Source organism: Stegastes partitus, unplaced genomic scaffold (genome assembly GCF_000690725.1).
Source record: "Stegastes partitus isolate 25-593 unplaced genomic scaffold, Stegastes_partitus-1.0.2 Scaffold1212, whole genome shotgun sequence".
NCBI classification, from domain to species: domain Eukaryota; kingdom Metazoa; phylum Chordata; class Actinopteri; family Pomacentridae; genus Stegastes; species Stegastes partitus.
Genome location: NW_007578943.1, coordinates 205,039 through 219,009, shown reverse-complemented (window position 1 = coordinate 219,009; position 13,971 = coordinate 205,039). Strand labels below are relative to the sequence as shown.

The following is a 13,971-nucleotide window of genomic DNA, read 5'->3' as shown; positions in this document are numbered from 1 at the left end:
TGACAACAAAAAAAAGCTTTTTTGTTTTTAAAAGAAAAAGAAATCCTGCCTGCCCTAGTTTTAATGGGCCGTGACACACCAGGGTTGATTTCCTTCCAACAAGAAGTAAGACAACTAACCCACTGAGTGTAAAAGATGTTGAGGGTAAGATGCCTGTATTTATTTGTTTTCATGTCTATGTGCAATTTTACATTTCTGCCACTTTTTTATTATTATTTTTAAAGCTTTTAAATACTGTTAGTTTGAGAATGTGAGAGAACTTGAAGGACTGCTGCATGTCTACATATACGTATCAATGCTGAAAGTTTATGTTCCATAGTTTTAAAAATGTAAGGATGTGAAAAACCTGCCAAAATTCAGTATTATACATCTATGACTACAATGTACTCAGAGCTTCGCATCATGTTGGTTAATCTGCTGTTAAGCTGCCAAGTGCCTGCTAGACTGAGTAATTTCTATTTATGAATGTTTACATTTTACAAGGTTTTTGTTGTGTATGATGTAAAAGTATGTGTATATAAGCCTGTAAATAGATGCAATAAATTTTCTGAACGAGCATAAACCACATTCACAAACATTTCTGGCTCATTCATTTATTCGCTGTGGACAATATAGTTCCTAATCACAGGCAAACATTAAGAGACATAAAAACGTGGTTTCTTTTTTACAGAAAGCACTTCAGTTCTATTTAATTCTCTCACTTCATTAGCCCTGATGTGTTGATAATTAGGCTTTTGCAGAACAATAAAATCAAGCAGTCAAGTATCAGTATCGACGGATATGTCAACACTGCATCTCTATTGCGTCTCTTCAGCGTTTTGTCCCACTGCCACCACCTCTTCAGCTACCTCCTCTACCTCACTGGCAGGAGGCAGCAGCTCTTTGGCTTCTGCAGCTCTCTCCTCCAGAGTCCCCTGCAAAGCCTCCTTCAGAGTGAGGCCCCCAGCCTGAGAGTCTCTCACCACACCCTGCTCTACTGACATCTCCGGATGGTGCCTCTGCAGGTGCTTCACCACCTGGAATTTCTGTTTGGCCCTGTAGGAGCAGTGTCGACAGCAGAAAGGCTGCTGCTTGGTGTGAGACAGGTAGTGATGTCTGAGGCCTGCCGGCCACCGGAAGGCCTTCTGGCACAAGCCACACGTGTACGGCCGGTCATCAGTGTGCTGCCGCTGGTGGGTCTTCAGTATGAAGCTTGTCTTGAAGGCTTTGCCGCATTTCTCGCAGACAAAAGGGCGCATGTCACAGTGCTGCGTGTCGCGGTGTGCACGGAGGGCGTCTGCTCTGTTGGTGCGGTAGTCGCAGTCGTCACAGGCGTATGGCTTCTCTCCTGCACATGACATCAATCATTTGTCTTTTGTTTTTCTTGTTTTCTATCCCCTATCTATCAGATCATGGTAATCCTAGGAGCTTCAGTTAAAAGTAACTGGACTTTTTTTTTTGGTTATGAAGACATTTCACCTCTTATCCAATAGGATTCTTCAGAACTGAACATGAGAAATCTAACTGACATATACTGAAGCGCTTAGGATCACTAAATCAATCATCAAATTCTTCATTTTGTTAAAACATGCCTCAGTACTATAATCAGGAACTTCGGTACCTGTGTGCTTGGTCATGTGGTACTTCAGCTGAGTCGCCCACTTGCATTTGTAGCCGCACTCTGGACAAAGGTACTTCTTCTCTTCTTGGTGAACCCTCATATGGAGCTATCAAAAAAAAAACATAGAAAATACAGTCACTGTCATAATGTCACATTTTGCTGCCCCACAATAATAAGTATATTATTATCTATAGTAGGTGCCGGAATTAAATGCATCCGCTTTCCTAGCTCTCTTTCCATCCATCTACGACTAATATTTACATCAAAATCAATACAACACACTTTGTTTCTCATCATGGCAGGATTGAGTTACTGTCTCATTTGTGGTTTTCAGTACAGATTAGATCTACAGGGAAATCAGTGAGATTGTGTGGTCATCTTACTAGCCACGGACAGGCTGGAGTCAAGGGTTGATGTTTTTCCTATAATTTGTCACCCCTCTGCCAAGTGCTTTCACTTGGTTTAGCACTTTAGTCCGATCTGCAGCTTCAGGGTGGGCTGTGTGCAATACAAAACTACAATGCACTAATTCGATATTCAGAGTTATTGTAGTTTGGTTTTCAGCTCCATGACAATGATGATGATGTATGTTTATATGGTATAACTTTTTCTTTTTTTTTTTCAACTTAAACAGATTTTTAAAAAAAAGTCATTTTAAGGTTTAAATAAAATTAAATAGTTCATGCATTTGCAGATTATTATGGCCTGTTCAACACAATATTGAACATGATAATGAGGTTAGGTCTGAATGTAAACCTTCCTACTGACTTGAAAAGCAGTTGTTACAGGGACCAAACACGACAGTAAATGGAATCTTGGGATTTATCTAAACCAACTAAAAATGTTCTGAGCTGCCAACTAAAACTACCCTCCAATAAAAAAAAGGTACCATGTCCATATTGTGTTTTGAATATGCTGGAGGACACGTCATGAGCAAAATTAGCAGTCAGCACCGTGGTCAAGGATTTCCTCCCTGAAACTTCAGTGTACTGATGACAGTCTCAAAAACACAGATTCAGTCTTCCAGGGTTTCAAACATAACATCAGGAACTAAATCTGTTAACTGACAAGGTGGGTTTTCTGTATCATTATTCTTCTTAAGAATCAGTTTACAGTTTAAACATGTACAGCTGATTTTTTCCAATAGTATTAGAGTTTGCCACTGTGTAGTTTAGAGTAATTTGACAGGGCTTGAGTAGTAGGTGAGCTGGTGTGCTCCAGGTGCAGACAGTCAGAAAGGGTGGGTGGAGAGAGCGACAGGAGCCACACATTCTAGTGGGAGCAACAGTATAGAGTTATATCTAAGCCATTTTAAGGCAGGACAGGAATATTTTCATGGAAAAAACCTTTAAGTATTAACTCTGAAACAGATGGTGAGTTTTTAAGGGTTAGACCAACAAGCGAAATGGGATTTAAAGTACAATCACATACAAATTGGACCAACTTGTATCACATTCCATCTGAAACAGATCCTTTAGGAAGACTTTGAGGTTTTGTCGTACAAATAAGAACCATCCTATGAACTCTGAGCGTACCTTCAACCTCGACGGATCAGTGCAGGTGTAACTGCACTGCTCACAGCTGTAAGGCTTCTCTCCAGTGTGTATGCGAATGTGCCACGTGATCTTCTGCTTGTTCCGGGTTGAATACTGGCAGTCTGTGCATTTGTACAATCGTTTGCTTCCATGTGAGCGCAGGTGCTGCTCCAACACCAGCTGATGCCGACAAGCAAACTGACAAGTGCTGCACTTGAGAGGCTTGTCCTCTGGAGATCCCTCCTCATGTTCACTCAGAAGGTGTTGAGCCAATAGCTGTCTGGTTTTGGTAGCAAAGGGGCACAGCTGACACTGATGTGCCAGGTGGGTTCTCTGGTGAACCTCAAGGGTTTCCTTCGTCTCAAAGGACTCCTGGCACGTTGTGCACTTCACTTGGGAGTGCTTGTTCTGTTGGTGGGTCTTCAGAGCAACATCGCTGCTACATGTGTAGTCACACTGCTTGCACGAGAAACAGACCTGCAGCTGGTGCACACGTTTACAGTGGTTTCTTAAAGCAATCTCTGAACTAAAATGAGCATCACAATGAGTGCAGACGTGCTGCAACTCTCCTGTGTGGCATCGGAGTTTGTGTCGTCTTACATCGTCGAGTGTGTAGCCACTGAAGTCGCACAGCGAGCAGAAATGCGTGGGCTGTTTGTCATGGATGCGCATCTTATGCTGACGCAGTTTGGTCAAAGCCCCAAAGGTCTTGTCACACATGTCGCAGCTGTGACGACCGACTCCTGTGTGGAGAGATTCATGCTCTTCCAAGCGATAGCGTCTTGTGGTGCTAAAAGGACAGTAGCTGCAACGGTGAGGTCGAGTACCTTTGTGTTTAAGTGCAACGTGTTGTGTCATGCATCGTTCTTGTTTACAGGTGAAGGTACAGTGCTGGCAAAGCAAACGTTTACCTTTCACAACATTAAACTTTTCCTTGTTATGAACACACAGAACATGACGGGTCAAAGAAAGTTTAGTTTTGGCTACAAATGAACACTTGGTACACTGGACTTGATCTGGTTTCAGGCAGCCTTTCTTTTCATGGCTGTCTAATGCTCTCTTCTGATTGCACCTAAACGCACAGCTTGGACAACCAAAGATCTGACGTTTCTTAGAAGCTTCCACAGGATCTTCACCAACATCCTCCACCAGGTGTTCTTTTTCTTTGTCTCCATTACCATCATCATCATCATCCACCTCTGAAACGAACTGCTTCACATTTTTCCTTGAGATTTTTTTGCAGGTTGAGAGGTGCCGTTCAACAGTTGGAAGCCTGACTGATGAAAAACTGCACAGTTTGCATTTGAATTTGCCATCTTTTTTAGCATAAAGGGACTTTTTGTGCAACGGAACATTTCTGAGTTTGTCTTTGGAAGCTAATGTTTTTTTCATAAGCTGGTGGCATGTGGTTTTATCACTGACAACAACTCCTTCACAGTTTGTTAAATGAGATGCGCAAACTTCTTCTTGCTCATGAACTTCAGCACCTGTTAAATCTGTGGTATTTTGTGATAGAAGCTCCATCTGATCTGAATTTGTTCCTCCATCCAGTTGCTCGGATCTTTCCTTTGGAGTCAGACCTGCTTTTGAAATGCCTACAAATGTCCTTGTTTTTCGTGGAAGCGCTGGGCACTTTCTCTTAAGGTGGCTATCGAGGCCACGCCTCTGTTTGAACTGCGCGCCACAGTTCTGACACTGGTGACCCTTTATCCTGCCATAGCACAAAGCTTGGCAGTGATGTTTCAAAGCAGTCTCCTTAGAGGTTACATAAGAGCATTTGTCACAGCGATAAACGTCTTCAGTTGGCACCACGAGCATCTGCACTCGTCCCTCTAAAACCATGGCTTCTGCTTGTTCCTTGTCGTGCTTCTTCATAGCTTTCAGACGGACCTCAGATTCTAAAGGATGATTTTGCTCCAGTGTTTCAGCTTTGTTTTCCACCTCAGATGTGTGACATTCCCCAGGTCGACTTGTATTATTCAGAGGCTCGCAGCTGTCGTCCAAGTCGCTTTGTTCACACTCTCCTTCTGGCACCGCCACATCATCCTCCTCTGATGAACTAGAAAAGTCGGTCTTGTCCTGTGATGTGTCGGGTCCATTGCAATTTAAAGTGGGTATGCTAGCACAGTTTTCCTCCTCATTTTGTAAAGAAGGGGTTTGATAGTCAGTGGTTGACAGTGTAGTTAAAACCAGAGTACAGTACTCCTCTGGACTGTTAACAGATGGAGGACTATCAGAAATAACTTCCTTCACAACCTCTTGAGAAACAACATCAAAAATATCCACAGACTCTACAGGTTGTGAACTAACTTCTTTGCAGGCATCGTGATCTGCTGATCCAGCCAGAACAGATGGTTCTCTTTGAGCTGCAGACGGTGGAGGTCCTTCACAGGCGGACTGTTGTGGCTGCTCATGAGCGACTGAGGGTTTGATGTAAAAATCTTGCATGAACTCCGCTGAGTTCCGCTCCTTCTCCTTTGCGGCGTAGTTCTCCAGCCACGCTTTGTCCCCAGGTACGTACCCGTGAGCTTTCCTCTTGTGAAGGAAGAGGCTGATGCTGCTGAAGGAGGAGTAGAAGCAGAGAGCGCAGCGGAACTCCTTCAGCTTGGTGTGTTTGCAGTTCTCGTGGTTTTGAAGCGCCTGTCGGTAGCAGGTGGTGTACGCGCAGTATTTGCACTTGTACACCGCTGGCTGTTTCTCCTCCCCAGAATGTTTGGCCAGCATATGATTGCGGAGCTCGTATTTGCGCTTGCAGGCGTAAGCGCAGATCTCACACATGAGGGATTTGGCCTGATGTCGTAATTTGTGGCTGTTTAGCTGGTCCATGCGGTGACAACGATACGAGCACTGATCACAGGAATACCTAGGAGAGGAGACGGGAGGATTAGAACACTGCATCCCAAAATACTGCTCTCTGATGCATTTTAGTATTCTCTTTGGCTCATTCAATTAAATTATTATTTCCTTGAATTTCCAGCAATAGTCACTTCTTATGTGGTATTAAACACAGTGCAGTTCGGCCACATTTATGTGCATCTACGACTCATCTATGGACAAGGACAACACTTATGCACACATTTGGATGCTTAACTCTGCTCAGATTGGAGCTGGGTGAAGCTATGCTGGGAATTGCATAATGCCCAAACTAAACATGGCTGCAGTGCCAATGTAGAGGTTTTGTGCGAAAACACAGCAAAATAGCTGAACCTTATTGTTTGCACAGTAGTCTGTGCTACCTTAACTGCCAGAAATCTATGACTTTCTTACCTCCTTGTGTGACAGTCAGACTTTTGATGGTATCTCATGTGGTAACACTGCATTAAGTTTTAATCTATTACACAGTAAATATTGAAAATTGGAAGAAAAAAAAAAGGACTTTGGAGAATTATGTCGTAAATGAAACTGCTATTTATTGTTCAGATTTTTTTTTTTGTTGGAATTTACTTGCCAGATATTTGTTTTTATTCGGCACAACAAATCCAAGAAAAAGTAAAATAAAATAAAGGCGATGTTATATGAGAAACTTCTCAAGCATCTACCTGAGGTCTCCAGAGTGTTTCCTCATGTGGACATTGAGGTAGTGCTTCCACTTAGTGACGTATCCACACTCAGCGCACATGAAGTTCTTGTCATCTGAGTGAGTGAGCATATGTTTCGAGAGGTAGGACTCATCTCGGCACCTGAAGTCACACAGGCTGCACTTGTGGGGCTTCTCACCTTTAAAAAAAAAAACAAAGAGACTATTATGTCAATAGTAGTAGCTCACACAAGAACTCCCAGAACAGCAATCATGAAGATGAAGAGTCATGACAGAATCGATTCCATCCTCACCACTGTGCATCAGCATGTGTCGCGTCAAACCGCGTTTGTGCGAAGTCACGTAGCTGCACTGAGAGCAGCGGTGGATCTTCTCGTTGGCGTGCAAATGTCCAATGTGCTGCTCAAACTCCACAGGGTTAAACGTGACAAAGGAACAAAAGCCGCAGCAAAGCTTTTCGTCCCCCGGGTGGCCGAGCCGCTGGTGCTGGAGGAAGACGGTTTTATTGGAGCAAGAGAAGTCACACTCTGAGCAGTGGTAGGCCAGGTGTGTTCGATAATGAGCCTCCATGTCTGCGTCGCTTTGAAAGACGGCTCCGCAGGCGTGGTGGCGACATTCTACTGCCGTGACCCCGTGCGCTTCAGCAGTGTGTCTGACAAGGTCTTTGCGCACAGAACTCTGGAAAGAACAACCTTCTTGAAAGCAGGCCAGCGGCTTGCTGTCTGACGCGATGTGGTGCGTCTTAATGTGAGCCTTCAGCATCCTGCTCTGGTGGAAGCTTTCACCACAGGTGGGACAAAGGTAGCCGTGACTGCTCTTGCCGTCCTCCGTCTCATCAGCGTGCATGCTGACAAGGTGGCGGCGGATGGCGTTCCTCTCCACAGCAGAGTACTCACACAGGTGGCAGCGATGGAGCTTTTCTCCAGCCTCGCGCAGCCGGTGTACGCGCAGTTTGCTTTTGCTGGTGAAGTAACGCTTACAGGTGGGACACTGGAGACTGGGGTCGGGGTAATGGAGACGGAGGTGCTCCTGCAGGTGAGAGCGCATCTTGAAGCAGCGGCGACACTTTGGGCAGGTGTGGGTGCGGAAAATGTGCTCGGATCCCTCTGCGAGATATTCTAAGAACGACAACAGTTGCAAAGATTGTTTAAAACAAATCTGAGTATGATTCCTTCACATGTTAGAAATATTTAAAGCAAGAACAAAACAAGTTCTGTCTTTGTTACACTTTCTCCTCATCAGTTTACATTTTGCAAAACACAGTCCTGAAACAAGTTTAGATTAGACAGTTTGACATAGTTAGGCTTTTTTTTTTTTCCCTGCAGTAACTGGCTCAACAAAACCTAAAACCTCAGTCAGAGATGATGGGCATCATCACAGTGACTACCAACTTGTTAATCTTTTTTAAAAATAAAATAAAATAAAGCTCTCTTCCTGCTCCCATAAAAATAATGGCCTCTGCATGGACAAATCATATGCCACCTACTTCCGTCAAGAAGAACAGGTTGTTCTAATGGACAACTATGAGGAACGTAAGAAATGGACTATAGTTTTTTTTAAAAAGCACTGTTCCTACAAATGATGCAACAGAGGAATGTGGGTAGAAAATGGCTGACCGTCTAAGTTTATATATTTATTTTATTGTTCTCTGCATTTTCACTAGCTCCACATAGAGCTCTCAAACTTTAAATTCCATGCATTCAAACATTTCCAACATCATTTAGGTCTGACACTGTCCCTAATTAGATTAGATTATTTAGATTAGATTAGATTAGATTAGATTAGATTAGATTAGATATAATTTTATTGATCCATAAGGATACATAGAAATCACTTTAGCTTCAAAATTATATTTATGTTATTGATTGAATATTTGACAAATACTAATAGACAAATCCGTTCTCTGATATGAGTGTTGTATTCGCTGTCAGCAGTATATAATCAGCATCACCACTCAATTCAACTCAACACGTTTGCAGATATAACAAGTTTCCTCGACTGAGAATCAGTTCTGTTTATAGAGAATAAGATCAGATAAAGAATTAGTGACAGAGTGAAGCTTACAGCCAATTTAAAGCTCTGAACATAACCTCTTCTGGACCAGGTTAGGTCTGTTGCATAAGTTACCATGTTGATCTAGCCAGGTTAACAGAGATCCATGTTAGTGAGAATAAAATCTCTGACTTTGTGGTCAACATGACCCATTGATCTTATTGTGCAGTCGTCCTCTTTGGTGCTGTTGCTATTTGTTGATGATTTATTTGATTGATGAATAAATCGTGTGAAAATGCTGCAAAAACTGAACTTGTTTATGGTTACCAACAGAGTGTCTTTATGTCTCATAGAGAAAAACATTTTTGAGACTCCTGACTATTTTTTTCCTAAAAAAACTGACAAATGGTCACTACAATCTATCAAGTAAAAAGCGTACATACCTTTGGATGGCAGTGGTGCAGCATCCACTGTTGAAGATGTATTGTTCTCCACTGCCTGTCTTGCTCGTTTCGTATCATCTCCTTGTCTCTCGAAATCTTCCACATCCCCATCTTGTGATGACGATGACACACAAGCTGGGTTGGATTTCTGTTTCCTTTTTGGCCTGACAGAGACTTCAGGCAGGTGGCTTTCATCAGTGCATACGCTGGTGGCCTCAGGCTTGTTCCCTAAGAACAAATGTAAAATAGTCAGCTAAATCAAACCTCTGAACTTCTACAGTTTGATTGGAAAAAGAAATGACAGTTCTGCATTTGCATCTCATAGCATGAACTCCGTGTAGCGCCTGTTTACCTTGATGGTTGCTCTCCAAGAGGTGGTCGCTGAGGTCTTTCGTATTTTGGGCAACAAACTGGCAGTGAAAGCAGCCAAAGGGCATGTGGCCCTTCCAGTGACTTTCCATGTCAACCTGTGTAAGAAACGACTGTTTACAGGACCGGTAGGTGCAGGGAACAAGAGTCAGCCCATGCATGGACATCAAGTGGGCTTGATATTCCTGACGATCTGTGCTGCTGAACTGGCAGCCGGGCTCAGCGCAGGAGAACGGGCGTTTCAGGTCATTCTCACTGTGGCTGGTTTTAAAATGCTGTTTCAGAGCGCCTGCCTTTGAAAAGACCTCATCGCACTGAGAACACTTGTAACTGTCCAGCTGTCCTTTACAGGATGAAGATGTTTTCCTTTTTGAACAGAAGTGAGAGACAGACGTGTCACCATCTGAGAGACTTTGTCCACATTTTTCACATCGATGCTCCACTGCTTCCATGGTGTCTGAAAACACAGAAAAACTGTATTTAGCTAAAATATAACAGAGACAAAAGGACGTTTCTTGAGCATTTGTAAGTTATGCTTATGTTTTGTATTCATTTAGTGCACAGTTGCATATTTTACATTATACATTAAGCTATTATCATTTACAGCATACAACAGAAGTGAGTACACAGTGCAAAATCACACAAAAATCCAAATGGCATCACCTCTGAATAATTGCATTATTTGTAAGTTAACAAGTGGAGAATATCCTTTAGTGAATAAACACTTTAGAGAGACTGTATTTAAAAAAAAGAAAACAGGCCCCAAAGTAGAAACTCAATGCAATAAAAGTGAAAACCTCAGTGATCACCGACACACAAGATGGAAAACCTACAATCACTGAAACTAATCTGAGTACAGCTGTGATTTGCAATTAAACAACTGCCTGAACGTGTTTCGAGAATCAGCAGTAAACACCAGAACTTGCTCAGTTTTGGACCTGTGGACTGTATCTATCTGCATCATGGCTCTAGATGGACAAGAATGACTGTCGCAACTGAAAATCTGATGGTGAGACTTCACAAAGATGGAATAAAAATACAGGTAGAACAGGCATCAACTAAAACTCCTTCAAAACACAGTTGCAGCTGTAATCAGAAGGTACAGAATGAACCATAGCAGCATGAATCAGAGCTGCAGCGGTCTTCCTCCCAAAATAACATCACCACAGTGCACCACTTTCACAACCTAGCTCTACAAAAACAGATAGGCAGCTGCTCTAGACTTGACAGATGTGACAGCTCAAAGGTCACTGCGATGATGTAAACCTCTATGAACTGTGTCCAAGAAAAAAAAACACTTGCTCACTTAAAACGCTGCTATATGACATGAAAAGAAGCCTGATGTATGATGGGTGCACATCCTTTTGTCAGATGAGCTCAAGATAATTTGTTCTGCTCAGATGGGCTCCAGCATGTTCTTCATGAACCTGGCCAGGAGTAACAACAGTGAATGCATAGTCCTGACAGTGAAGCACGGCGACTGCATGAGTACAGGAGCTGTTGGGGAGATGACATTTAGACATGATAGACATGTCTGTGGATATACTAAAATACTGGCTGACAAGTTGACTGAAGTCTGAAGAAGCTCGGCAGAAAAGGAACATTGATGATCACCCAAAGCACACTGGAGTTTCTAAAGGCTAAAAATGTAACACTATGCCCCCTGAGTTTAATCTAATTTAACACCTTTGGGATATTTCAAAGAGAACTCCAGGATCCTCCATGCTGAGGAGGATGGAGTCTGTCATCACAAATAAAAGGAGGACATAACAGGTATTCAGGCAATAAAGGATTCAGATCTAAGTAATACAGGATGTAATGACTTTTGGTGCATTATGTTCCTGTTGTGGAGCTTGTATTTGTATTACAGTGAATCAAACCTTTAAAAAAAAATATTGGATACAAAAACAAATACCTGCTATTCAGCACAGAAGCACTGCAATTACTGTGATACTGTAATAATTTTTAATCATTACACTGTACAGGGATGTACTCACTTCTGCTGTATACTGCAGGTTTTAGCTGTTGGTGGCTTCCTGGATACTTCTCTAATTTTACACACAGACCAAACACAGATACAAACAATAAATAAATTAAACGGTTACTTACAACAAAAATGAAATTTCGAGTCAGACCTACCGCCTGAGTTTCCGCCGTCCTTTCTATCCGAACAACAAAATATCAAAAAATATTAGTTTAACCGTACGGCTGTCCTAGTTAGCTCCTAAATGTACCATCACTGCTTGCTTGCTTGGACTACCTCCATACTTCACATTAAGTGATAGTCGCTGAAGTTTCACTCACTTCTAACGATAACTTTCAAAGGCAGCAGAACGCTAATAACATCACTGATAGCGCTAGCTGAGCTAACACTAGTTAGCTCCTTTTAGCTGCTTTTCAGGGCTCAGGTCTCAGTTCATTTTAGCAATTATTTTACATGTGGTAGATCTAACTGTCTACACTTAATTGCACATTGTACATTATCCGCCAAAAACATTTATCTATCCTTGTCATCTTAGCCTGCAAGCAAAACAAAACACTGCTAGGGAAGAGGAACTAATATTCGTGAGCACTGGCGAACAGTCGGAAGATTATTCATCAAACACAGGAAGTGTAGCAGAGGTCGCTGTGCTCCAACCATCACGGCACCACATCCATACATTTCACGCATGGGGGAGTTTGGGTAACTAAAGTGCTATATTTCAAGACGGTTTGTGCACGGGAATCAGCGAAGCACTTTACAGGAGCCGTGTGAGATGAGGGCAGATAAAGCGAGTCGAGGGAATATTTATTTTTTTTTAACTGTAACGCCTTTGTCATATTAGCTGGTACCAGCTGTCATCAGATTTTATAAATACCAGCTAGCCAGAAGACCAGAGTCTTTCATTCAGAAACAGACTGGATTATCACTCAGATCCGCAAATGAGTTGGATTACCATGTGTTGGTCTGCGCTCCTACAAAGCGTTACAACAACTGTGTAAAGGCTGATTCCTCTTGAAGAGTGCTGAAGCCATAGCCATGCCTCTGTCAGACTTTCTGGACGGCCTGAAGGACAACCCCTACTTCGGGGCTGGCTTTGGACTGGTTGGGATTGGGACAGCGTTGGCAGTGGCCAGAAAAGGTGCCCAGGTGGGGATGATCTTCTTCCAGAGGCACTATATGATCACTCTGGAGGTCCCCAGCAGGGACAAGAGCTACCACTGGCTGCTGAGCTGGATCACCAAGCACGCCAAACACACTCAGCACCTCAGCGTGGAGACCTCCTACCTGGCACACGAGAGTGGACGGGTTCACACGCAGTTCGACTTCCACCCGAGTCCTGGGAACCACATTATCTGGTCAGAAGAATTCTCCACATATATTTGTTTAATCATAGTTCATGATAGTACCACAGTACATGTTACATCAAGGCTGGATGCAAATGTAGAGTTGGGATTTTTCTGACAGAGAGTGCAGTTTGATTTGTGCTGTATTTTTTGTGAAGGTAAATCTCACTTGAATATCTCACTTGATCGAACATTAACACATGAGAAACCACCTGAAGCGTGATTGTCACACAGGGAAGACAGAATGAATTTATAAACCCATTGACACAACAGTGAAAAGTCTCGATTCGACATGCTGCAAAATGTATGAGGGGAATCTTTTAAAATATAAGACTGTGCTTATGATGGTTGAACAACTGCACACATGCCTGAACCAGGTAGTATAGAATGATCCATCGGCAAGCCTAAACAACCCCTGAAAATTAAAGCATTCACAAATAAATAAAATTGAATCACAGTGTTAGTTTCACTTTGTAACAGCCACACCTTGTTCATCCTAAATTGCAGCCTTTGTGATTCTTTGTAATTGTGTCAAACTGCGATCTGAATTTGAAATCAATTAATTGTTTATCCTTACATTAAATAAACAAACTCAGGTTAAAGTTTTACATCACAATATTAATCTGATTGATGGTTTACTTTGTCAACAGTACAACTTGTGACACTTTCATCCGTTGTGGTCTGCAGGTATGGGAGAAAGTGGATTAGGGTGGAGAGGACGAGAGAGAAGCAGATGGTGGACCTGCACACTGGAACCCCATGGGAGTCTGTCACTTTCACCGCTTTAGGCAGAAACAGACAAATCTTCTTTAATATCTTACAAGAAGGTAAAGGTTGACAGTACACACCTTCCAACAATATGTCCCCCAGTCTTCCCAAATGAGAGCTTCGCTTTCCCCAACTGGTCATTTAATGCAACTGTCAATCATGTTTTGCAGCAAGAGAATTGGCCTTGAAGCAGGAAGAAGGAAGGACGGTGATGTACACAGCCATGGGCGGAGAATGGAGGCCCTTTGGGTTTCCACGGCGACGCAGACCCCTCAGCTCGGTGGTGCTGGAGGCGGGTGTGGCTGAAAGGATCGTAGATGACGTGAAGGACTTCATCGGAAACCCAAAGTGGTACACAGATCGGGGTAAAATATCCCTGGGCTCAATAGTATTTGTTTT

The 13,971-nt window shown here is 42.8% G+C and overlaps 2 protein-coding genes across 2 annotated transcripts in view; one reads left to right on the top strand and one right to left on the bottom strand.

Annotated features, from left to right (window-relative positions):
- Positions 1–577: 577 nt before the first annotated feature.
- On the bottom strand, positions 578–11,491 carry LOC103368840 (zinc finger protein 142). Its single transcript, XM_008297348.1, has 8 exons — positions 11,475–11,491; positions 9,461–9,934; positions 9,109–9,336; positions 6,967–7,791; positions 6,675–6,852; positions 3,136–5,998; positions 1,601–1,706; positions 578–1,327 (listed from the first exon to the last, which is right to left on the bottom strand). The coding sequence occupies exons 2-8, from the start codon at positions 9,927–9,929 to the stop codon at positions 798–800; spliced, it is 5,199 nt and encodes a 1,732-aa protein (XP_008295570.1). The 5' UTR covers positions 9,930–9,934; positions 11,475–11,491; the 3' UTR covers positions 578–797.
- A 659-nt stretch (positions 11,492–12,150) lies between these two features.
- Positions 12,151–13,971, top strand: part of bcs1l (BC1 (ubiquinol-cytochrome c reductase) synthesis-like) — a 4,494-nt gene continuing 2,673 nt past the window's right edge. The window contains exons 1-3 of the mRNA XM_008297347.1: positions 12,151–12,816; positions 13,492–13,631; positions 13,743–13,937. Of these exons, the coding sequence (XP_008295569.1) occupies positions 12,497–12,816; positions 13,492–13,631; positions 13,743–13,937 (655 nt within the window). The 5' untranslated portion in view covers positions 12,151–12,496. The remainder of the gene's footprint in view (positions 12,817–13,491; positions 13,632–13,742; positions 13,938–13,971) is intronic.

Coding starts and splice junctions, on each gene's coding strand:
- LOC103368840 (XM_008297348.1), bottom strand. CDS start 9,929: ATGGAAGCAGTGGAGCATCGATGTGAAAAATGTGGACAAAGTCTCTCA. Junction 7,792..9,108: donor TGCACCACTGCCATCCAAAG/GTATGTACGCTT, acceptor TGTCGTTCTTAG/AATATCTCGCAGAGGGATCC. Junction 1,328..1,600: donor CCACATGACCAAGCACACAG/GTACCGAAGTTC, acceptor TGTCATGTGCAG/GAGAGAAGCCATACGCCTGT.